This window comes from Ictidomys tridecemlineatus, chromosome 9, assembly GCF_052094955.1.
Source record: "Ictidomys tridecemlineatus isolate mIctTri1 chromosome 9, mIctTri1.hap1, whole genome shotgun sequence".
Classification (NCBI taxonomy): domain Eukaryota; kingdom Metazoa; phylum Chordata; class Mammalia; order Rodentia; family Sciuridae; genus Ictidomys; species Ictidomys tridecemlineatus.
The window spans coordinates 48430131-48457578 of record NC_135485.1 but is presented as its reverse complement, the minus strand read 5'-3'; the positions used below and the strand labels follow the sequence as shown (position 1 = coordinate 48457578).

Sequence of the window (27448 nt, the reverse complement as noted above, 5' to 3'; positions counted from 1 at the left end):
GATCATTGGGGAGTATAAATGATGATACTTAAATTTCACAAAAATATGTTTCCCAAATGTATTATTCACTGAGAGTGCTCCAAGAAAATACTTATATAACAACCTATATTGAGATATAGTTTACAAAGCTTCTTATTGACAAAAATGGAATTAATGTAGTAGAATGTAGTAACATTAATATTCCTGACTGATTCATTTTTGTCTGTGATTGTACTCAAAAAAAGCATGCAGTTTTCAGAGAATTACAATGTAAATACTTACTCTATTAAAAATAATTTGTAAAATTAATGTTACATTTATATTCCCTAATTAAGTTTTTGTAAGACTTATTTCTCTATAAGCATGAAAATGTATGTATAATTTCACACACACACATATACATATATTTGCAAACACATGTTAAATTCAGCTGTATGTTCTCTAAAGTTAAAATTTTAATTATTATTAAAGTGGATTTTCAAGAAAGCTGAAATGCATCATGAAAATTTATAACAATTAAATGGCAAAAACTCTGTGTTTGAATATATTCTTATGTCTTAGATGAAAGAAAATTTAACAATAGGAAGACAAAGATTTTGTTTGCCTCCATTTTTTTTTCTAGTAAATCAACCAACTGGACTAATGAATGACTTATTTTATGCCAAAAATAAGAAATCATACTTTTTCCTCTTATCAGTAAACTTTTATTATTTTTGTTACCAATTCCCACCATATATATATAAAATGTTCCATTGGATATTCAGAAGGAACAAGGATTTAGCCCTCTTTTTTTTCTTCAAGTTGCTGCTTCTATAAGAATGAAGAGTTAATCAACAAGTGACAAGCAGAATTCCTTTTCTATTAATATTTCTTCTAGTGTATTTAATCCATGTGGAGGAATGATTGTCTTTAGAGATCAAATTTATTTTTGGATTATATTTATTTTAAAATGATTTTGTTCTTTGATCAAGCCAGATTACTGAGCACACCCATGCACACACAAAAAGATTTAAAAACAAAAAAAAACACTTTTAGGAAAAAGAAGAAAAAAATACAAGGATAATGAGCTTTTATAAAATGTATTGAGGTGGGGGTCTTGGTAGATTTCCAGAGCTCATTTAGAACCTTCAAAATGACACCACCATTTTATTGAATGGCTTTTGGCCAGACACAGGTGGCAGAGCTTTCCAGGGCACATGCATTTGCCAGCTGGCATTTCTGCCTGTGATTGCCTTGCTCTAATAGAGGTCATTGGGCTTCTCTGCTCTGGTGTGGTAATGGGCCTATTGCCATCCTTTAATTAAAGGCAGAGGAGAAGGGAAGCTGCCCCTTAGCAGGGTGTTTGCCAGCTGGCTCCTTGTGCTGAGTCCCTCCCCTCGCTACATGTGAACAGTGTTTGCTAAGCAGCTGGGGAATGTAGCTCATTTGCTCAGCTGGGGCAGGAAGGCAGCAAAAGCCAATGCCCTAACCAGGGATTTGGAAGCCTGGTAACTGTGGGTGTTGAAGAGGTATATACAGAATTTGTGAGATGAAGAAAAGTATAACATAAGAGTATTTTAAAGGAGTGAAATAGAAAGAAATTTTGGAAGATATTTAGATCATTAATAACATGTATTCATTGGTCTTGATCTCTTAGATATGTTTTGCTCAATTCTCTTTAATAGTTGCATTCAGCTAACTCAGCAAGACAATGAATAATTATACTCTAGATAAGGAACAATTGAGATATAATGTTAATAATTAAATAATGCCAGAATGTTGTCTTTTTGTGAAATTTGAATTGCATCTCACATTATTTCACAGAGTAGCATTTCAGTTTTCTTGTAATTCTGTTTCCCTTTTTCCAAAACTAATAATTCCAAAATTTTTTACAAAACGTACTCATTATACCTTTAATAGTAAGGATTTACAACCATGCAAGCTTTTAAAATTTGTTTTGATTTTTTTCCTTTGCAGCAGAAGAATTTACCATCATTTTATGTGTTAAGAATACCCAAATTAAGTTAAAAATTCTATGATATTGTGGAGATTATACTTGGTGCTATGTGTTTTATTTCTATCATATCTCCTCCCAGTTATCTTGATAAATAGTTTCATCACCACTGTAAAGAAAAAAAAATGGCTCCAGAGTTGGTACCCAAATTTGCAAATATACTTGTTATGACTGAAATTCTAACACTGTTATGTCTGCACTTTTAAAAAAACTTCCCATTATATGTGCTAACATTGTGTGTAAAATCCATAATTATATCAAATTTATAAAAATCCCACATTACTTTTGGCTAGATTTTTTTCCCAAGTTAAATTCCTTTTTATCAATTGGAAATGATATCAATAACCAGATATTTAATCATTTCTTACTGAAAGCTACTATTTTAATCATAACCAAGCTGGGACGTAAATATTAAACTGAGTAATATTGAGAAATAGTACACAATATTATCAGGTTTAGTGAGTCAAGAATATGAGTATTCTCAGAACAATCAGTAACTAAAATAGGTCATAAAAGCTATTTACAATATTTCAAAGGAACACATCAAGAAATCATCTGCTTTTTACTGCTCTCATCCTAGCATGTAGAAGGGACAACAGAGCTCATAGGAGAAAGAAGATCAATAAATGTTTGTTGATGAAAAAAATGAAATTTTGAGGGACAGTTTTTCAGGATTTTGCAGGATTTACCTATTTGAAATTCCTTGCAAAATTGAAATAAAATTTCCTAAGCCTTTAAAAGACTAGACACTTAAATTAATCTATGCATTAAAAAAGTAAAATTAGCCATGTGTCTAGTATGAACTCAAAAACTTATTTCAATTAGAAATTAGACCATTCTTATTTAGAGAGTAATTTGGGTATACTTAATTCTGAGATATTTAATATGCTTAAACATATTAAATAAGGAACAGTAACTTGCTTAAAAATAAAGAAGTCCTAAGTCATTTACTTTAGGTAGTATTGGTGGTGGTATAGAAAGTGGCTAGAAGTCAACTTTGGCATACTAAATTATGAAAAAAAGAGAAAACATTTAAAACAATAATTATGAAAATTAAAAATGTATTTTGGTTTATTATGTGTTTTCACACATATTATGCGTTTCGTTCTTACAACATTTATGTGAGAAAATTCAAGCAAAAATTCCTACCCCAAGTTGTACAGATAAATAAACTTGATGATAAAATTAAAAATTAAACTGCTGTGTTTTAGCCAGTGATTTCAACATCTACTCTAAAGCCAATGAGTAACCTCAGAGAGCTTTGGAAGGTTAGCATGGACTTCTGTGAGTAGCCCAAATTGGGACAGTTTATCTTTTGTTTAAGCTTCCAAACTTGTTTTTCCAGTCATTTCTTTCCTGCTCTATCTCCATTCAGTATTTTCCATACCCCTTGCATACAATAAGAATTTTTAAAAGGAAAATAAAAAGTATTTTTTTATTTGAGTGTTCTCTTTAATGCTAACTATTTAGGCATAGTGAATTGAAATAAAAATTCTCCGTTACAGTACTAATTTCTCCCCTAATAATTATAATAATTATAATTATTTTAATCTAAATATAATTAAAAATTTAATTCACTGAAATTTTAAAGCTTAAGACTAAACATATATGCAATACTGTCATTTTTCCTCTATGAAGAGGCAACATGTTAGATACATTCCAATAATACATTTTGAGAAAAACCAGCATACATTAATAATAATAAAATAAAATCTGGAAATAATCTCCTGCAAAATTGCCTTTTAAGATTTTTAAAAATTTGTTTTTGTCAAGGGCATGAGCATATATTATGGATGAGTAGAAAGCATTTTACTTTCAAAACCTCAAGTTCCAACAACATTGTAAGATCATATTTATATATATATATAACATAGTGAGGGTGTATGAGATTTTTCCAAAATAGGTTTGAGCTAATAGAAAGTTCATTGGTTTCTAGTTCATTTCTAATATACATTTCTAAGTTTTGTCATTAGTAATTCATATGTCGAATTTTTTATTGTATGTACATGTGCAATCCAAGGACCAAGAGACCAGCTACACAATTATCAAATCGAAAGAGACCACTATTACTGCAGAGGGCTTGAAACCAGCTTCAGTGTATGTCTTCCAAATTCGAGCACGTACAGCAGCAGGCTATGGTGTCTTCAGTCGAAGATTTGAGTTTGAAACCATCCCAGTGTGTAAGTCATTTTAATTACTGTCAACTCATGTCTCTGTAATGGTTAACAGAAAAGAGTCAGTGGATCAATACCCTCCCTGGGCACTCTGTCAGTTTCACTCTCCTTCCCTCTCTCCCAGGCGTGACCCCTTCAGGTAGGAAGCATCTGTCATGCTGTTATGGTAGGTCAGCAGGTTAACACTTGGGGTCCCGCTCCTCATTGCATTTAGTCCTTTGGGACATGGTATATCAGGAGATCCTTAAGAAATGTTTAAAGCTTGCATCTAAAGACTTTGTTTCCACTGCTGCCATACTTTATTGAATTATTGCCATTTACTTTTTACGTGTTTTGTTGAACTATGCTACTTTAGTTTAAGAAAAGAAAATTCCTAGGCTTTCTTGATGTTGAATTTGGCAAGAAAATGGTGCTCTCAGTAACCTATCTGCTTTCTTAAAAATATATTTATTAAATATTTTGCAGTATCTTAGAGTGGAGAATCTGGAAATGTTTCCCAAATTCACTTTTGGTATTCTTTTATTTTCCCACAAAATTGCATATTTTTTCCTTTTAACTTCAACAAAAAATAGAGATTACTAATTTATCCTAAAGATAAAAGCAAGATTGGAAAAAATTAATAACTTTACCTTTTTATAGATGAAAGAACGAATACTATTAAAATTTCATTATGAAGAAAATAACATACAGGAATGCTGCAAAATGTCAAGAGTGTATATATATACTTTTTAAAGCCAAATTATGTAAAAATTAGTGATTTTAAAATGAAGAAGACAAAAATGAGAATTTAGTTATTGGTTTGCTTTTTTAATTATTAAATGATTATTAAAGTAAATATTCATAACATTTAGAAAATCAAGATATACTTCTAATTAATATGTTTAACTAAATTATGAAGAAAGAATTTTTTCAATAGTGTAAATGGAATAGTGTCATGAAAAAATTATCAATGAGGCAGGTATATTGGTGCACGTCCGTAATCCTAGTGGCTGGGGAGGCTGAGGCAGGAGGATTGCAAGTTCAAAGCCAGCCTCAGCAACTTAGCAAAGCCCTAAGTGACTTAGCAAGACCCCATGTCAAATTAAATGAAATAAATAAAAGAGCTGGGGTTATGGCTCAGTGGTTAAGTATCCCTGGGTTCACTCCCCAGTTCCAATAAATAAATGAACAAATAAATAAAATAAAAATTATAAACTATTTTTTTCTATGCAAAAGAATATTCCATGACTGATATCTAGTTAAAATCACTGGGGCTGGGGATGTGGCTCAAGTGGTAGCGTGCTCACCTGGCATGCGTGCGGCCCGGGTTCGATCCTCAGCACCACATACCAACAAAGATGTTGTGTCCGCCGAGAACTAAAATAAATAAATAAATAAATATTTAAAATTCTCTCTCTCTCTCTCTCTCCTCTGTCACTCTCTCTTTAAAAAAAAAAAAAATCACTGAAAAAATCACTGAAATTTGAATCTCCAGTGCTTAACTTCCAGAAAAGTTTCTCAATAGACTTGGTAATAATATTACCTTCAATGTAAAATAGGTTTTTGATGAAAAAAGACATGCTATATAAGATGGCCATCCTAAAAAGCCTTCATTTTTTTTAAGGTATCAATACTAATGCACACTTGCTTATGTAGTCTCCCAATTCTGGGTACAAAACTATATATAATATCAAAATATGCTTGAATGCTTTGATAACTATACAAGTGAAAAATTCATTTTATATTAAATTCTACTCAGTTGTAGATGTTGCCATATTCATGAAGTAGTTTTTCTTCTGACTTTTCAATTTTCTACCCTGTACTTTTTTTTATTAAATACTCATTTCCAGGCATGCCAACATTGATCAATCAGAGCACTAAGAGAACTAATATATATTCAGGTCAGTTATACTTTTACAGAGTCTCACCTGAGGTCATATGCTTTTCAAAGTTTTTCTAAATCCTCTTTAGAGAAAAAGAAATATCATGCAAATATTTTTCCCACAAAAGTAGAGTTTAATGTTATTGTTAATAAATAATGACAATGTTTTAGGGCTGACTGCCTCACAGATAGTAGTATAAATTCTTACTTTTACTTGAGTGTGTGTTCATATATGTAAGCATTTGGAGGCATTTCTATTTTGTAGAAAGTATGTATTATGTATCATTCTCATTTGATCTTTACATGAAAATTCTTTCTATATAATTCAACACAACTGTATAAACGTCTATTACATAATAAGATCTGTTGGGTTCCAGAGAAATCAACATGAGTAATACACAGGAACTACCCTTGAAAGTACAAAAATATAGTCTGTTTAAGAGAAAAGATATTTGCTTCAAACCCCATTTTAGAATAATTTTGTTTATTGGTTAAAAATTATTTTCACGGCTTCCTATATATCAAAATTCTTTTTGCTCAAAGTATTGAGAGTGATTCAAATACTTGTAAGGTACATGGCCCCTTCTTTCTCACAGTTTGTAGTTTTTTGGTAATCAGAGAAAATGCATGATAATTAAAACAATAATTCCATTTAGAATTTCTATAAAATTTGTGTTATATGCCTTTCACTTCACAAAAATTATTGTAGTCTTTTGTGAAATTGTGATAATTATTTTATTGTGCATCATTTACTTAATATCATAAATTAATTTTAACATATTATTTTCCCTCCCCAAAAGTTCTCCAAATCTCCAAAGCAAGGATTATAATTTCTTAAATGCTCTTGTATTTTTCCCCTTAAGTTTATCAGTGATTTTCATTTGGTGTTGAAATTTAAGAATACTGGCTTTAAAGAGTTATTAATGGTAAAGAAAATCTATTTCATCTTTCAAATAAGGACAGAATATTATTTCAAATTTATTTAAAAAGAATTTTTTAATTGACTAATTCATAATAAAATGCTGACATGTTATTCATTTGGTTATATTTGAAAATTTATTACAGGTCTTTATAAAACTTGACTTCTTTATTTACTAGAGGTGAAAGTGTTATGAAGACTTTTCTCTTTTATCCATTTATCTTCTAAGTAAAAAATATGGGTCTAAACCCAAATGTAAATAGTGGTAAAAACAGGACTGCAAATATATTTATTTTGGAAATACTGTTTTATATGAGAATTTGGGATAGGAAATCTCCACTCATTTTTTTTCTTTCCCAAACTTTAGTTATTATCCATATGCTTAACAGTAGTGATCAAGAGAACACACACCTATCCCCACTTACACACCAACAAATATACCTTCCATGAATGATACCAGTCAGCTAAAATAGTTAATTCATTTTTTCAGTTTCTTTTAACTTGTCTTAAAACTTTGAAATTCTCACTGAATCTTAATCTCTACTTGCCAAAGATTTACTAATCTCATTTTTGTTTGTTGTGTAGTTTTAATGTATCACTTTCTTCTGTTTTTAATCTATGGAACTCAAATCTGTTTAATCCAAATGCTGAAACAATGCTATTATGATTTTATATGAAATTTTCTTGAGGTAAGTGTAGATTCAAATTCAATTGCATGCAATCATACTTAGAACTTATTAAGCACGTTGTTATTTTCTCCCCATGGTAACTTCTTGCAAAATTATAATGTAGAATCAATACCAAGAGATTCACATTGATACTATACACAGATATCAATCACATTATTTTGGGGTTTTTTTCAGTCACATTATTTTGGACTTCTTTGTAAAGAAGTGTTTGTGGACATGTGTGTTTTCAGTTCTATGCAATTTGGTCCTTTGTGTGAGTTCACGAATCTATCAAAATACTGAACCAATGCACACATGTTGGAAATCCTTCTTGTTGACCTTTTAAAACCATATCCACTTCTTTCAGGAACAACTCTATTCCATGAAAACAAACAAACATGGAATACATTAATCTGTCCTCCATTTCTAACATTTTTGCTATTTTAAAAAATTTTTTTGAATGGAATCATACAGCGTGTGACTTTTAGTTTGGAATCTTTTTTCCCCCACTCAGCATAATTCTCTAGAAATAAATACAGGTTGATGTATGCTTTCAATTTGTTAATTTTGATTGCATAGTGATATTCTGTGGTATATATACACCATCTCTTGAAGAACATCTGACTGATTCCTGTATTTGCTTTTGCAATCAACATTTGTGAAAAACTATGAGCATTTGTGTACATATTTTGGTGTAGATATAAATTTTCATTCTTCTGGGCTAAATCCCAAAAGTATAATCACTGGTTCTATTATGATAATTATATGTTTAGTTTTACAAGAAATTGCTGAACTCTTTTCCAGAGTAGCTGTATTATTGTGTATTCCTATGAGCTACAGAAGTCATTCAGTTTCTCCACATCTTCATCAGCATTTGATGTATTCATTTTTTATATATATTTATTTTTTAGTTGTGGTTGGATAAAATACTTCTATTTTATTTGTTTACTTTTATGTGGTGTTGAGGATCGAACCCAGGGCCTCTTACGCGCTAGGCAAGTGCTCTACCATGGAGCCCCAGCCTCAGCCCCCGCCTCCATGTATTCCTTTGCTAGTCATTTTGAATAGGTAGATGGTGTATCTTATTGTGATTTTCATTTGAATTTTTCTGAAAGCTAATGCTATTCAACATCTTTTCATGTGCTTATTTACCTGTCATACTGTTTTAAAGTTTTCCACTGACTCCAGAACTCATATTATTTGTCAAAATTGTAATTTTGTTCAGTTTTTTCTGATGAAGAAAGTGAGTAGATAATAATGCTGTGAGAAAAAGTACTCAAATTCTCAGCTCAGTCTTCAAAAGCATTTATAATCTGGCTCTCAAAAGTTTGTTGAGTTTTAATGATTAATTGTTCCAATATGTACATTAGGCATTATATAAGTTTACAACCAGGAACTAGGAAGCAATGGAAAGTAAAAAATGTGATTTCTCAACATACTACACCTGAAAGTTCCTAGGAATAATGAGAGTAAATAATGACTTAAAAAGTGACATTTACTAAAATATATTAATTTTTATAACTGATAGACATTTTAGTATAGTATGTTGCATTACTTCAAACTTTGCTTCTCGGTGTTTTCAAAATATTCCTCAGCTCTTTTTTCAATATTACATCAGCAACTGACTAATTTTTAACAAATATACATAAGTAAATGGGAAACAAGAATGCCTAAATATTCATATTTTTAAAGAATATAAATTTAACAATATGTTAAAATGGAAATCATGGCTCATATTAGACCTAATTTTTTCCCACCACCAAATAAGTGTAAAGAACTTGACAGCCCTGTAAATTCTCTTTTCATCTTACTTAAAATAAGAATGATAATATTAATGCCCTCAGAGCAAACAAAATCCTGATGAAATTTTTTCTATTAGAAATATATCATAACTTAATCATTACAAGTGAAATTTTCAATAATTAAGAATTACCAAAGAACTTAGAAAATTATTAATTAAAAAGTTAACAAATTAAAATGTATTTTAAAAATTATTCATCTTTTTAATTGCATATTATATAAAAAATCTGATTTCAGTGTAAATTAGATAAAAACATAGAAATACTTATAAAATTAAGCATTAATTAGAATTACTCAATAATTTCACAAAATGTATTGATTTAAACATCTGAAAATTTTGGCATAATATTAGTTATTATAATGTAAGACATTTTCACATACATAAGTGTATTTTAACCCATTGTTAAATTAGCTCTTATTTAATAATTAGCTCTTGAATAATGATATTTATTAAAAATAAATCATTTGATACTACCAGGAACCTTGTTTGCAAATTTAATACTTTTCTTAGTTTCAGGTTTCCCCATTTTTATCTCTACTTCTGATTAATCATGCCTTCTTCTTTTAGAACCATATCTGTGAGGGTTACCAAATTGTCACATTGAGGCCAGAAATATTTCTTCTCATCAGGTTAGAAGGGTTTTTGAATGCTAGACTGAATTTTGGAATGTGCTTCCATAGGTACTAGGAATCTGAAAATATCTTGGTCAGGGAAACATAATCAAAGTTATGGTTTTTGATATTTAATATACATACAGAGGAGAGAAAAAAAAACTACAAACACTCTTATAAGATTTTAAACATAGAGATTTGAATCAAAGAAATTAATAATTAGATAAAATAAAGTGATACATGAGGTACATCAAAAGGAATGTAAAAAAGTTTGGTTATTAATGGACAAGTAAAGGTTAAGAAAGAATTAATATAGTTAAACTAGAAAGAGATCAAATCAGTTGGTTTATTGGTTTGATTCATGTTTTATTTGTTGATGTGTTTTTGTTAATGCACATGGGGCTGGACTTAGTATAGGCCTTAATATTAAACATTATTCTTATGTGTCAGTAAATACAAATGAGGGGGAAAGGTGAAAAGTAGAGCAATGCTTTAGAGAGAAATAAGCATTGGAGTTACGAATTTTTCATGTCACCTGATGCCTTGAGCAAAGAAGTATCTATGAAAGGGAGTGAGAAAGAGAAGCAGGGAGAGAAAAAGATAGAGGTGAGAAGGATCAGGAATGAGTCTTCAGCAAGTTCACTCACTTGGAAGATGGGAGTGAGAATGTAGAATCAACAAAAATTACAAAGCAGTGCTTCAAAGGGGCAAAACCAACCATCTTGTCAAATGCCATAGGCAGCAAGAAGAATACTGATTCTACAATGAAATATATATGTTGTATAGAGTAAAATTTCTTATTACAATACTGTGTAAGGTAAAATGAGCACTAATTGAGTTTAGCAAATATCATGTAAAAAACAATAAATAAACCTCAAAGGCAGAAGAAAAGTTGCACAGAGAATTTAATAACTTGACTTTCACAAGATCAGGCTTATTCCATATAACCCAGTTAAGATGCTGACAAATAGGAAATAATAAGAATGGTAAATAAAGCAGGAGATAATAAATGGAAATCACATTCACTGTGTATTTAAGGCTGTCAGTAAAGCATTATGCTAAGTGTTTTCTATTATTATTTCTAATCTTAGCGGAAAGATAATGATCCAGAAAAAAATATTTTTATTTGAAGATTAAGGAATGAAGCTTTGAAAGATAAAATAACTTCCTTGGCCTATATGTCCATTAAATGTTGGACAATTTTTTTCAAACTCAGGTTGAGCACCAAAATATTAACATAAAATAATTTACTTTTTCCTTTTAAATTGAGATAAATCTCAGGCTAGTAAATTGCAAAGAAATAGTCTATAATGGAAAAAATAGCCTCACCTGAAGGAAAGTCTTTAAAGAACCAAGATCTTTGGAGAGAAAGAAGTAGTTAGGTAAAGCAGAACAAGATGACAGACACAGTGATGGTTAATGCTAGATGACCAGAACAATCTATTGTATAAAGTTCGGCCTTTAAAAATGCACAAAATGGGAATGGATTAACACACTGAGAAAATAAGAAATACTATCATTGTGGAGGTGATTTTATTTGGAATAAAGGGCATTCAAGCAGCAGTTTCAACCCATTCAAAGTAATATTGAACTTACATAACATTGAACCAAGTCTGCATGGTTTTCTTTAGATTGGTGTCCTCTATGAGGGTGGAGGGAGAAGGTGGTGAGTGAAGAGATAGGTAACTAAGAATAGCAATTGTAGAAATAATCCAATGTTAGAAATTAATAGAGTAAATCCTGGGTGATGGGATAATTTTTCCTTACCCTGTTTATACTACACCACAATAACCAAATTATTTATTAGAGATCTCAGCATCAGAGAACAGGAGAAATCCAGGTAAAGAGATATAATATTGAAACTATTATCACCAGAAGAAAAGAGAAAGTAAAGACATAGACTTATTTTCTAAATAGCAGATATACTAACTAGCAGTTGATAATATTTGGCTCTGAAGATTGGTCCAAAATGGTGTCTGTATAGATCAGGACAAAAATAGAGATAAGAATGTGAATGTCAAATAAAAATTATTTTTTTATATCCATTCTTTTTCAAAAAGTGATGTAAATGATATAATGAATAGTATAGGTTTCTTAATGTTTAAAATTTCTGCCTTCATAATTTTCAAAAAATAACCCTACTCATAAAATATACTTCATGATTATATTCTGGTTGAAATTATGTTGTTAAAATTATATTTTTAATATTGGTGTTTTATTTAACTTTGATGAGGTTATAGTCACATTATTTGGATTTTCAGAGAAAAAAGAATAATCTAATCAGATTTTTTTTTTCTAGAGAACAGTGGCATCAAACTCTAGAAATGTCAAATTGCATATACTTAATACCATCCTATTTAGATTAAGGTGTTAAAAGTTATTGAAGATGTTCTATTTTATCTTGTAAATTTTAGGTCCCTCAATGAATACTATGCAAACAATATACATTCATTTTTTATGATGACAAGGAAATAGTCAGTGACTTAGTAATGCTTTTGAATTTCTATTTGGAGAGTAAATATTTTCTCCTGAAGATGCCTTTTCAATTACAGATTTTTGAGAAGGGACATTATGGGGAAATCTTGGCCAAGGGTGTGTGAATTGCTTAAGCCATGAATTGATCACTGACTATTAAGTAGGTCTTACTTTGAATACATATGATCACTTTAACCACAAGCTTCCTTTTCTGTGTCTCCTATCAGCAGTTGCAGCCTCCAGTGATCAAAGCCAGATTCCTATAATTGCTGTGTCTGTGACAGTGGGAGTCATTTTGTTGGCAGTGGTTATCGGCTTCCTTCTCAGTGGAAGGTAAGATAGGAAGCTGTGATTCTGAACTTTTGCAGCTGATCTCTTCCTTACCTTGATCTGACCATTTGGCTGTTAGGCACATCCCAACACAAATCAGGCAGCAGTACATAGGTAAATAACTTCAATGTATGATGTATTTCTTAGGCCTTGTCTTGTCCATATTAGTGCTAATTTTTAAGCACACAATTTCTCTTTTTTAGGTATGTTGTCTTCATAGGAGTAGTATTATCTTGTTTTTGCTTCTTCCAGTATTAATAAAACTCTATCTGTTCTTCAAATATAGATTTTTTTTTAATTCTGAATTTTTTTTCTCTTTCAAAAGTATATGTCTTTGCCTGTTTCAATTAGGGTTTCGGAAGATCTATGACTGTTCCTCAGAGATTTTTGAGGAATAAGGTTACTAATTCTATAAAGCAGATATTCTGGCAAATAAGCATTTGGCAAAATTTCTGAACATTTTCAGCGACTACTTTTCTTTTCAGCTTCTGCAGGATTTCAACTTGTGTACATCAATCGTGTTATATACTGACTTGGAGTGAATTGCATTGAGTGTTGTATTAAGAGATACATGAAATACATGAATACATGTATTTCATGTTTACATTTTTCATTTTGAAATAAAAGAGGTAGATCCCAACAGGAAGTTTTCTAGAGGTACTTCCTGATTTTGAACTAAGTATAATCAACTTTCCTTAAAAATAAAATATAAATAAGTAAATAAATAATAAGTAGGCTCTATTCCTATAACAAACATTTTTATTTTTCCATCTTTTTCATGCAGGCTTTTTTTTTTTTTAGGAAAAGATACTCAGTAGTGAGAGCTATCCATTTGAAAATTTATTTTGGTATTGTATTTGATCATTTTAGAAAAGTTGTTGAAAGTCTTCATAATATTGCTAGTCCCCTTGAACTTGCTTTTTCTTTGTATCTGAAAATTCTATTTTTTTTCTAGTCTTTGTTCATTTAAGTGTTCAAAGTTTTCTAAAGACTATATGTTGTAATCCATTACTTACTTTTAATGTTAGAAAAGTAATTTATGCATTTTCAGAACTTCTAAGAGGGAGTCAACTTGTGTTCTGTTAAGAACAGATAAGCCCAGCCCAGCCCAACCCTGGGCTCTCTTTTGTCCTTCTTATCCTCCCTCTGAAGATACCTGAGGAGAATTTCTAACTAGTGTCCTTCATTTCTGGAAAATAAGCAGAGTTACCTATTTTTTTGAATGGGTAACTATTTTTTTAACTATTTTTTTGAAAGGATAACAAGTTTCACCAAAACAAAAACAAAAACATAATCAAATAAATCAAATGCACTTGTTATACATAGAATTTTTTTGCATGAAATTTCCAGTACTTAATCTTAGATGCATAGGAGACTAAGGCAAGAGGATCACAAGCTAAAGTTCAATTTGGGCAACTTGGCTGGATCATCTCAAAATAAAAATTAAAAAGTGCTGGGAATATGGCTCAGTGACAGAGTGTTTCCCTAGCATGAATGAGGGTCTGAGTTTGATCCTCAATAACAAAGAAACCTTAAAAAAATTACTGTGTTGTATTGAGTGTACATTTTTAGATTTTAAGGAGAAGTTGTGGTATGATAGACATGTCTGTGCTATTGTAGTTACTTTTCATGGAAAATTGTATTATATACATACACTTATTCCAAACCTCAATGATATGGTTCTTTGAGGACTTTTCCAGTTTCACTTAAGGTAATGAACTGGAATTTTTTTGTCTGGACATACTCTTAATCTTGTATTACCTAGATTTTTCTCAATTAACTCAGTTAACATTTATCAAATAAAAGGAAAACTAAATGAAAATATGGCCAAACCTAATACAAATTTGGGAAACCTGAGTTCTACCAAATTATTGACAACTGCCTTCCCTATTAAAGGTGTAAGGTTGTGGAATTATTTATGTTTCTTCCTCTCTCTCCTAATGACATGAAGACTATCTTCTTTCTTTGAAATATCCACTTTTAGTCTCTCAAATAAGATAACATAATCAGGTATTTGCCTCTAAGTAATATATTTTTAATTAAAAATAATCTGATTTTTTATTTGTAATATAAATAACTTATTTTCATTGTAATATATAGAAAAAACTGATATCACTTTTATGTTACATTCATTGACGATTTATAGCACCATTTGAGCCCACAGAAGATATTTCTTGAAAATACATATTCACTGACAACTTGTATCTTTATTCAGACCAAAGAAATAATAATTGTAGGCTATTATAGCTTGAATAATGTAGAACTAATCTATTTCAAAGAAAAAAATCAACTTTATAAAATTCTAAAATATACTCAAGGATGAAAAATAAATAAAATTTAGAGATTTTTCTAATCTTTTTTAGGCTTAAGAAGATTGTGTTTAAGTGCTTAGGGAATCTTCCTACCTAGATGCAGTTCAATACAACATAGACAAGTATTAATCTTGATGAAGAATGTCTAATTTTGAAAAATGGCAAAATGATCATCTCTTTTAAAGTTTTAAGTCTTACTTAAAAGCACTTTTGGTAGAGTTCAGTTGACAAGGCCTCAACAAACTAAGTCTAATCACCCTAGGATGATTACAAATTAAACCTCTTGATATGCTCAGCATGTTGTAATTGTTCTTTGATCTTTCTCTTTTATTGGTATTGACCTTGAACATTGGTAAGTTTCTTATATCCTAATTTGGTGGGTTTTTGTCCTTTTAGATACACTATTATATGTATACATATCTATATCTGTATATATGTATATAATTTGTTTAGTCAACCAGTTTTTCTTAGATTCTCATCTCCTCAGTCTTCTAATTAAATTTTTGAAAGAGGGTTTTGCTGTATCTTCCCCCTTTGTTTTTATTTCCTTCAATTAGATTTACTTTTTTTTCTTTGTGTTTGTATATCAAGCTGAAGGTTTACATTCTGAATATTGATTACTAGATGTTCCTTATTCTAACATAAAACTCATATTTAAAGGAATTAGAAAATACAAAAATTAAAACACCTTCTAGTGTAGGGATGAGCTTTCTTCCTTGAAACTTACTTGATATAGACTTTATGGGATTAAACATTTTCTAATATTGTGTTTCTGATCCCTTATTTATCCTGTTTGTGAATTTCATTATACCCTAAGAAAATTTCAAAGTTTTATCTTTGTTTTCAATTAATTTCACAGATATATTCAGAGGCAAAATACACACAGATTACACACATGTACTCCCACCTATGTTTGTCTATGCTCTTGCACATAAACAGCAAACACTTCAAGATTTTTCTAATCTTCAAATTGGAAACAACAATAAAACAAACAAACAAACAAACAAGAAACAGCTTATGAAGTGGAGAAAGAAGGATTTCTTTTTATTGCTTGTCCTTAGACATGATTTTAAGACTTCTTTTATGTGATTTTTATGCTATGATATTTCCAACACAATAACTATAGCCTGGAAGGTGGCTTAATGCCTATAAAAGTATTATTCTGTAGGAAAATAATTTTCCCTTGTTTGTCCTAGTCATGTTCAGATCCTGTACTTGATATTTCCAACACAATAACTATAGCCTGGAAGGTGGCTTAATGCCTATAAAAGTATTATTCTGTAGGAAAATAATTTTCCCTTGTTTGTCCTAGTCATGTTCAGATCCTGTACTTGAACTAACTCCTATCTCCCTCTGTTTCCCATTCAATAATAGAAAATCATTCCATTGAAATATCTCATAGTTTCCTGGGGCAAAAATTCATCAGAAGCCCACAGACATTGTATTTGGAGATTATGTCAACCATGTCAGAAATTGTTTTAAACAAGTAGTTTTATATAAAACTTTGATTCCTTTTTTTATTACTTGAATATAATGTTAACATTTTGTCTTTTAAAATTATTTCAAGTCCTTTGAATTAAAACATCTTGTTATTTCAAGTTCTTTCAATTAAAACAGATGTAAGTGGCATGTTCTTCACAGTCATCCATTACCCAGATTTATTGAGCACCTATTATATATGAACACCTAAATAAAACTTGTGCACTGAGAATAAAAAAGTAATGTCCTTTCCTCAAAATGGAATTTTATTGTATTGTAATTTTATTGTAGTAGTTTTATGTGTTGAAGGAATTTCAAAGAACACAATTAAATGGGGCTAATGAAAAGAATTTTTCAACAAAATTGGAGTAATTCTCTTTATGGTAACATTTTTTCAATTTTGTCCAAAATTATGGTTTGCTCTACTTTGAGAAATATTTGACTTCTGATTATATAACTTGAACAGCTTGCATTTTAAAGAAAAAAAAACAATAGTTTGAGATTAAAATTTCTTGGCCAAGGAAACATTTTTTTAAGTTCATTTGAACCTGAATAAAATAATTATGCAGGTGGTTTGAATGCTTAATTAGGCAAATGCCAGAACTCTGCCTCCATCTGATAGTAAAGTATCACACTTTCCTAAGCAAGTGCTTTTTAAAGGGAATAAATTATTCCTAAACCTTCAGAGAATCCCCTTTAATGCAAGTGGCAGGGTAATAATGTTAACAATAATAAGTATAGTCTATCATCAATTATGCATGACCTACTACAAGGTACTGTTCTAAGGGTTTTACATATATTTCACAACTATGCCATGGCTCAGTACTCTATTTCTGTCTCCGATTTATAGCTGACAAAATTATCTTTTTGCTCTTCCTTGATTATTTTAAGTAAGGTCCTAATTTACCATCCCTTCCTTAGCTCTTCCTGCTGCCTAACTCCTTTGCCCAAGAGAACCACAGGACTCCCTCCTTGTTTTGTTCCTCTGCTCAGTCTCATCCTGTCAGTTGCACTCACTAAAATTATTATTCATGATTCCCTCCTTTGCACACCACAATTTTTTTTTCATATCTTTTGCTAGTTTTTGGTCTGACTCCTCAACTAGAATATAAGATACATTATGTCAAGGCAGAAGCTTGTATCTCTGCTTCTGCCCCCATCTCTCCCACCTTGAGAAAGTATGTAGAACTTACAGGTAGTTATTGGGGGTCTGAGATTTAGATCAAGCTTTGACTTTAGGGACTTTGCTCTTTACTATTATATTTCCACTGACTTGTAATCTACTTGTGAATTCAAACTTTCCATGTAAAATATCTGATTCTCTACTGCTAAATAAAAGAGTATTCACCTTTAAAAAACTTTTAGACTGGTAAGTAATGAATAAATTATAACTTAAAATTAATGTCAAGTGGTATTTTGACACTATAAGAAATGAAAACTACATTTGGTCTTGGCGAATCTCCCTTCACATTTTACGAGAAGAGAATACATGGTAAATTGTATCCTAAGATGTCACCAACTCCATAACACTTGTGATTGTATAGAGGCTGGTTAATTTTACTTCTGCATACCCCTGAAACTCCACCCCCTGCACCCCGCATCCCATCCACCTACTCCCTCCTGCCACCGCCACACACACACACTCAGCCCTACCACAGGGATGATAGGTGTGGGTTCCAGTAAGTGTCCAGTGGCAGCATGGCTGGAGTGAAGCTGGGCACAAGTCTCTGGATGATGTGCTTCTCACTGCTTCTCCAGTATTATCACTGTGTTTTTAACTTAGGTTTATTTTTTTGCAAATGACAGAAGACAAATTCAAAATGGCTCAATCCGAAAGAGAATGATAGAACAAGTAGCTGAATAGTTCGAGAGATTTAAAAAAAAAATTAAAAGTACAGTCACTAATAGATCTAGGTGCCAATCACTGATAGATCTAGGTGCCTGCTGTGCAGTTGGAACTAGCTTCCTGGCATTTCTCAGTACTTAAACCTTGCCCACATGTCAAGACCCATAAAACTATTACTTCTAACCTAAAGCCTTCTTCAATACCTTTAGTCAAAGCATTTTCTCCTTCCACTAAAGTCTTAGAACAATATCATCATTCCTCATAGAATTTTTAACATTTTCAACCACAAATTACTGGGCTTTTCATAAATATCTTCTTCCTTCTGTACACCAGTAAGTACTTAGAGGATAAAAACTTCTGTGGCTCTCCTACAAAACCTAATTGAATGAATATTTCATATTACCAAATTAAAGATGAACTGTGCATCAATCTCCATTTGAAATGATTTGTTCATTTTTTCTTATTAATCTTTTTTCTATTAATGTAAAATTGAAAAACTTTGGAATTCTTAACATAAGCATACTAGGTTCTCCCACCCCAATATATGTATTCTTCCTAAATAGTAATACATCCTGTCATCACAAAATAAATTTTTTTATTTCAATAAATATAGGAGTTTAGAAATCTTCCTTAGCTTATGATGTTCTTTGTTTGACATGTAGACATTCTAAAACATGTTTCACCTAATGTTACCAAACAGCAGTGGCTTTTATAAATACTGATGTAAGTAGAAATATTTGTATTTTTTTTACTGATTCTCTTCATTTGAAAAGTACCATAAATACACTGATGTATTTAACTTCAGTAACTCAAAGAATTATGTAGTTTCCAAACTTGATAAATTTTAGTAAGAAAATATGTTCTATGAAAAGATTTTATGGTACTATTTTATTTTAAAATAATAATAAATATTGGTAATCACACAGCAAATCACTGGGTTTAGAAAAGAGCTCATTAAAAGTAAATCTCAGTGGTTTATGAATTAGCAATAGATGTGACTTTAGAAAACTGTAATAAATCCAGACGTGTGTATTGATTTGAAATTTGAGAGTTGTTATCCCGTCTATTTTCTCATGATTACATGCTTTTTTCTTCAAAGGCTCGGAATCAAAAATAATTAGAGAGCAGATCATAATTTATTAATGACTGGCAAGTGGGGATCAGGGCAAAGTAATGCCAGGAAGGCTAGGAGCATAGCAACAACTAATTGCCCACTGTGGGAAGCAAACCATCCTAGGAAACAGAACCTAAGAGGGTTACTGTTTCAATTACTCAAGACTATTGAATATCCCACCTGCAATTTCTCACAGATCAAATATATATCATCTCTGTAACTCTCAGGAATTATATTGAGGCCAACATTTCACAGGAAAAATTGTATGGTACAGGAGACAATAGGCAATCAATATCATTGATGTGCAAAGATGCAAATTATTTTAGTAAAAATATCTAGAGACTCATAGATTTCAACTAGTACAAAACAAACTGCAAGTGAAAAGCCTAAACCACAAGAACAAAATACACTTTTTATCTAAAGCTCTATTTGCCCAAAGCTCCTTTTCTAAAAGAATGTGATCCCCATCTGAAATAGAGAGCAGGCAAGCATGCCAGAAGATGCTGGGCTCTGGCAAAAGACCTGCCAGGTTTCTGGGAATTTCATTACATCTCTTGGAGGCCACAATTTCACAGTCTCTCACAGGAACCTGATACCCAGCTCCACAGTGAAAATCAATATCACTGCCCTATGCCAAAAGGTAGTACATCTATTCAACAAAAGAGAGTAGTTGATTTCCTGAGCCATGTCTTGTATACTCATTACTGAGAAATAGAGTGAAGTGTTCCAAATGATTTTGAACACCAGCTAAAAGCCACAAGTGTTCAAAATCTGTTCTCAAAAGAACTCACATGAACCAAAAAACAAATGAATGTTTCTAATAGATTAGCAACTCAGTTTCCAGTAGCTGAATTCTTTATTATGTAATGCAGGAGGACTGACTTCAGATGCAACTGGTGGCTGTGATAGTTACAATGCTACTAAACCTGTTAGATCCCAATGATGTTGCTTAGCAAAATCCATTACTGTCTCTCATTACTGTTTCTTACTCTTCACACATTTTACTCTCTCAGAAAAGAATGGCACACTTTCATTCATTTGATCTTCAATATGTATTTGCTCTCAATAGTCTCTATATATTGTCCCAATCTCTTGCAACCACAAGTATTACAGATCACAGTCAATTAGTTGGTTTTCATTATTATTTAGTGCCTCCTTCACTCCTATTTTTTTTAATGATCTATTATATATTTATTTATTTTTTCCTGTTTGTAAGGTCTAGCATTGGAATCCACATATCCATAATAGTGATTGTTGAGTTCTTGTCCTGGGGTCTTTCATGTGATGTCAATCAAATGTCGTCAGAAGAGGAAACACAAATGAAGCTCAAGAAAACAAAGTAAATGAAGGCTCACAGATCCTTGAAACAGAAGGCACAGCATGGCTTGGAGGACCACAAGAAACACTAGACTGTGACCATAAGGCAGAACATAGAAGTGAGGGGAAAGTGTTGGCCAGAGACTTTACTAGAGTTTCAGTAGGAAAGTCAAGGCAAAAGCAGGGTAAATAGTTTATGATTGGCTAGTTTGAATAATTTGGGCAGACTTTGGCTCAGAATGATGTCTCTAATTGCTTCTAATTGCCTTGAACCTGAACCCAGAATGCTTAAGGGGGAGGAATATAGGATCCCAGACTGACAAAGGGAAGTGTAAGTCCAAACTGATAGATTTACATATCAAAAGCATGCTCCTGACTAAGCTTTTTGCTACCTCTGAGAATTGGCTACCCTGGGAGGGGTAGTCTTTCCCTGGTGAGGAAAGTTTTTAAAGATTGTTTTTAATATCACAATGTACAGAAAGTAAAAAAAACAAAACAAAACAAAACAATAAACAATGCAGTTCTCTTGGGCCAGTATAAATTGAAAGGCAAGAAATTTAAGAAATACAGTTGGGAGGATATTGAAGTTTTGGCTGTTGATGTTTGTTTATCTTTAACTACTTCCTGTACCCTGTTTCCATTCTGGAAGGCAAGATATTATTAGGTTGACAAGTTGGGATTGCCCAAAGTCAGAAAAAGGCCTGTTTCTTACATCTTCTTTAGCTGTCTTAAGAACACTGCTATATCTATTTTTTTTTCTGATGTAATTCTATTCTACCTATTTCAAATGTGCACATAGTTATCTATAAAATTCACCTCCTCTCTAGTAATTTGGAAAGCAGTGGTCCAGGATAGAACAGACCATTCCCAGATTATAAATTGTTTATTTATAATTCCCAAGTCTACACTATTGTATAATATTCTCTAGTCTCAATAAAGACATGTTGATGTCGATTCTAAGTAGAATTCTGCTTTACTGCCCAATTGATTTCTGCCCAAGTCTTGTACCTTTTTAATTTTAGTCTAAAAAATTAATATGGAGAGGAGGAGTTCTTTCTTTCTACTGAAATTTCTAGATTGAGACTTCCAGGCTTAGATCATTTGTTCTATCTAATCAGTTTGCCAAATCCAGGATCAGTGGATCCTGCTCCAGCATCTTCAAGCTTAAAACTCTATCTGGGGATGATCTCAGTATGCCATGTACAACAAGTGAAAATCACTGTCAGTTCTGCTTCTGTGCACCCACTCATTGCATTGTATCTCCTATAACCCCCAATATGGTATCAGATTGTACCTTGATTGCTTCCTTTGAGTTACAATATATCTTTAAAGGTATGATGAATGGCCACCTCCTTAAATGAATCTCCAGGTTTTCTGATATTATGAAGTCATCCTGCTGCTCCCATTTTCTCTAAGATTTTACTTCCTATAACTTTCAATGTTTTTAGCATTGCATTTTATAAAGTTGACATGATTAAGCTGATTATCTAATTTCTTTCTGGTTCTTATTTTATTTTAGATATTTTCTCATTAAAAATCATAAAATAATACAAGAGAAAATATAGAAAGAAAATCAATCATACACATACCTCCAGAAGTAATCAACATAAATATTTTCTCATATATAATTAAGATATCATGTATAGTTTTGTTTTCTAGTTTTAACTTAACATTGTGAAAAAATTACCTAAGTAACTGAAAATGTTTTAAAAGCAAAAATTTAATGCCTCCTTGATAACTAGCATTTCTCATTTTCTCACATCTTTGTTATTTTAGAGGGCTCATTTGTATTTTATTACTTCTTTCTTTAATATCCTCAGAACAGATTCATATAATTCAAAGAAAGGGTCAGTGTACATGTATATTTTTAAAATCATTGACATATACCCACAAATGACCTTTCTAAGTCATTATTTCAATTAACATTCAACAGGGCATGACATTAACTGGTAGTTCACAACAACCTAGTCAGTCTTCACTAATTTAATAGGTGAAAAATGATTCTGCATTTTTAATTGTTTGTCTTTTTATTTTTGAGATTTAATAGGTTCATTAATATAAAAGCAAAAAAGTATTGTCATTTGTTATTTTATTGCCTGTTTTGTCAATTGCATGTATTGATCTTTCCCCAGTAAATCTGATGGGATCTTAGCACTTCATGTAGTAAAGATATATCATAAGAAGGGTCCAGTTTTATTTGCATTTTAGTAATACTTTTTTTTGTATGACATAAAAAATGTTAATTTTTTATTGTTGAGGATTCACACTGATATTTCCCACAGACTTATGTCATTACCTGTTTATCACTGTTCGGGAACTCTTCCTGGATCTGACCAGTAGCATAAACTAAAGTAGTATGTATAGAGATATTGATCAATGTATGGGCTCTGGGGTATCAAAGTTACTTTGCTAATCTATCTGATTGTTCCAATTTCATATGAGCCTAAATATAATGTATAAATATTCTTCAATGTACAATCAGATGAATTCCTATTGGGGATTTTGTAGTTAAAACTATAAATATTTTATATAGGTACATTTTTGTGACTACTTATACATACATCATTTATGCACAATTACATGTATAAAGCAATTGTATTCATAATTAATCACCATTAGGTTATATATATTAATATCATACTAAAATTGTTTACATTTAATACCATCATAATATTTAATTTTAAACACCTATGGCCAGTACCAGAATTTGTTATTTTAATATTCCTAACCAGTATTAATAAACAAATATACTTATATGAAATTTAATAGATTATAATGAAAATGTAACATTTAGCTTTCTTTTAAATCATTCTCCTAATATATTCAATTCTCTTATGATTATCAAAAGTACAACATTTTGTATTTTTATCATTTTATTGTACATTCACAATTATTTTTTATTATTTGGGAGTTAAATAGTTAAATTAAAACCTTAGTCCATGCAGTTTCTCCACCTTAAAAGTTGACTGCTGATAAACATAATTCAAATATAGGAAAATATTGCATGATCATAATGAAAGAAGTGAGAAACATTAGAAATTACACAATTGGCTAATTTATTTGATATGTGTGGTTTTCTTCTCTTTTAGGATCCACTCATACCTTTAATTGACAAGTGAATTAAACAAAAAAATTTATCATTGCTGTGTTTATAAATAGTCTCTTTTTTTAAGATAAAAAAACCAAGCATCACATTTTTGCACCTTTGCCTTCACTTTTTCTTTTTACTTTTCTTAAAATAAATTAAAAACCAAAATAGCTGAGCCCAAACAAGTTCATCATGCTAGTCACATGCTTTCCTCCAAGAGGCATCAGTCACAGTCTGGTAGACTACATTCAGCTATCACATGCTTGGGAGAGAAAAAGTTTCATGGAAGAAGCTTATAGTAATTTTAGGCTCCTAGAAATGGAGATACTTGGTGTTTGCTCATTGTGGGCATTAACCTATTGAGAAAACAGAACAAAATACCTGAATCAGTTTGTGCTTTTTCAGTACTATTATTTGACTAAAAAAAACTAAGATGGTTGGCTGTAAAGGTGAATCCATGCATTTTTTTCTTTTATGTAACTAGTAAAGATGATCTCTTCTGTAGAAACAAACTGCAACTATTCAAATGAAAAGAAACACAAGCAATTTTTTCAGAGCTTGCTGTAGAAGGATCTCAGCCAGCATCATTTATATTTGGCAGACACTCAGAACAGCCAGAATAGTGGAAAGGCTTTAAAATAGAAAAAAGGGAAGGTTTCAAGCATGCCCTGAGAGGAGGTTTTTAGAATGGGAAAGGTGAAAGTGGGCTGGCTAGAAAGAGGAATTCCTGAGTGGTTTGGCTTCTTTTGGTTAGTCCTAAATTTGGATGTAAGAGACAAAAGGTAAGGAAACTGCAGTGATTAATTAAGTCTCCATCATTTGATTTTATTGCTGCAAAGGTTGGGCTTCCTGATCTAGGTTCTACTAAATACTCTGAGTATTTAGAACAAATTAAAAAAACAGATTAAGAATGTGAGATATGATATCTCTGCCTGAACAAATACAAAAGTATTGTGATAGAAAAAGTAAATATGAGCTGTACCTTGAGGATGAAGAGAAAATTTAAGAGTTGGTTGAGAGGATCTAGACAGGGGTGCATATGGTATATGTGGTTTTCTGAGTCCTTAGTCCAGCCTGCAAGGCCTTCCACAGCATCTCCTGTGACACTCCCCAACCTCATGACCCATTCCTTCCTACTTCATTAATAGCATGAACTTTCTCATATATGAACTGATTTTTTAAAAATAAGGAAGCTAATTGGCATACACGATAGAGTATAAAAGAGCATTCTAAAATAGTGTAGGTACTTTACCATCTCTCAAAACTTCAGAGGGAGCTCTCCCGTCATCACTAAGTTCCATACTATAGATTTTTCTCTATACTACTCCTGCCTAATATGAAAAAGATAAGATTTTAAAAATATGTTTCAGATTTTAAAATTTGCTTTGGTTATAGTGGAAGTGGTAGTAGTATTTGTGGTGGTGATTTTGTTTTTCTAGAGCTAATGGTAAAGATTCTTCTGAGTAGATGTATCTCTCTTTCACCCTATTGTTGAATAGCCAATTATATGATTTCCAGGAATTCTATAATTTTGAAAGGTATTTATGGGGAGATCAGAGCAGAAAATACACCTTTCTAATTAGAATTGGCTCTTGTAGGGCTGGGAATGTAACTTAATGATAGGGTGTCTCCTACCATGAATGAGACCATGGGTTTCAAATAGGTCCTGGTTTGTGTTATGTGTAAAGATTTGTAATTATATACATATATGATATAAAATAAATTTTAAAAATTAAAACTGAAACATCTTAGCACAAACAGGTTTATCATGATATTCATGAGGCATATATGTAATATATAATTATATATATATGAGAAATATCTTTCATACAAAATATTCACCATTTCTTGAAAGTTTCTTCCTGATAACTCAATGGAGAAAATTGAGTATGCCTTCAAATAATTTTGCTGAAGTCAGTGGTTAAATAGGTAAGAAAGGCAAAATGATAATGCTGAATATAGATAATTTTGCACATTTTTCTTATTTTGTGACTTATTATGACTCCTAGAAAATCCAAGTAGCTAATATTGAAATACTAAAGTAAAAAAAAAAAAAAAAAAAAAAGGTCTTGAAACACACAAAGCCTACAATTAAGAGAAACCTGTAAAGATAATATTAGAAGAAATTTGTTTAAATTGCTAGAAATCAGGGCACAATTTTCCTTTATTTAGAAAAACCAGTCTTTATTTGTAGATAATGTAAATTAACCCTGCAAACAAATTGCAAGATAATTATTTAAAGTGTTTACCTGAAAACAAATTTTTTGTAAGCACCTCCAGTTACTTTATAATTTCTTTTACTAAGTAGACCACTAAGTTCCGTACTATAGATTTTTCTCTATACTACTCCTGCCTAATATGAAAAAGATAAGATTTTATAAGGTTAATTATAAATCTTTCCCTTTTTATTCATTAAATAAATTCTCCCAAGATAATTATAAGACATCATTCAATAAAAGTATTTATTGAGTATCTATTGAGATATGAAATATGAGAAAAATTTAGAATCAACTAAAAGCCATTAAACAATGATGTTTTAGTCCCATGATCCAGATGCTCTGATTTAATTGTTCTAACATAATGCTTGGATATTATTTTGCTTGGTTTTGGTTTTTTGTTTGATCTTTAAACATGTCTTCTTTTGGTTCTAATCTGTAGCTAGGTCTAGAAACAGCATATTATGTGTGGGTAGAACATTTTTGTTGTATAATTTCTCTATTCTTAAAAAATATTACAAATATTCTCAGTACATATTTGCTAATAATGAAAATTATTATGTCTGTTACTCGTGCAAAAATTTACAAAAGGCAGATAATATTGAATGAAGCTATTTTGAGGCGAAATATAAACTTGATTAAGCAAATTTTACCTAGCATGTTCAGTAACATGTTCTAGTTGTATCAATATCTTTGCCTGGTGGAATGATTAAATGAAATAAATGCAGAGAATCATCATTTAAGTATTGCTTGGAAAAAAGCAATTAAAGTGTGATATAAATATATCTCACCTAAAATGCATTTGGGTTTTTGGCTTTCATTTAGTTTGATATTTTAGAATAAGAAATAAGGAGAGTTTCTGATCCCAGAGTTAAAACGCATTAGTTTCTTCTTTATGATTGCCAATTTGTCTTTATGACAAAGGTATGGTTGCCCATCGAACACATAGGTTTGTAGTTTTTTTTTCCTTGAAATATATATAATTTATTTCAATTTTATCTCAATCATTTATATGATTTAGTCTCTATTTTACACATGTATTTGAATAATAACATACTTTTGGTCATTGAATAATTTTAAGGCTCCCTTTTAATGATTTAAAACAAAATTAGATATGTTTTGCTATATTAAAGGCTGGACTGATACGAAGATGTTTGAGTCTGTGCAATTAATTATAAAATAATTAATCAGAATTTTTTAAACAGTACAGACCAGTGAGTAAAGAAAGATAGGATGAGAAAGGACAAAACAAAGCAAATGTGTAC

The 27448-nt window shown here is 31.0% G+C and overlaps 1 protein-coding gene across 12 annotated transcripts in view; it reads left to right on the top strand.

Moving 5' to 3' along the window:
* Positions 1–27448, top strand: part of Epha5 (EPH receptor A5) — a 333364-nt gene that overhangs the window by 243421 nt on the left and 62495 nt on the right. For 6 of the 12 annotated variants that reach the window (XM_005331721.5, XM_005331719.5, XM_078021341.1 and 3 more), the window contains 2 exons: positions 3993–4152; positions 12712–12814. In XM_005331721.5, the coding sequence (XP_005331778.1) occupies positions 3993–4152; positions 12712–12814 (263 nt within the window). Of the gene's footprint in view, positions 1–3992; positions 4153–12708; positions 12815–27448 lie in introns of all 12 variants that reach the window. The other 6 variants (XM_005331718.5, XM_040292350.2, XM_005331720.5 and 3 more) reach the window with 1 other exon arrangement.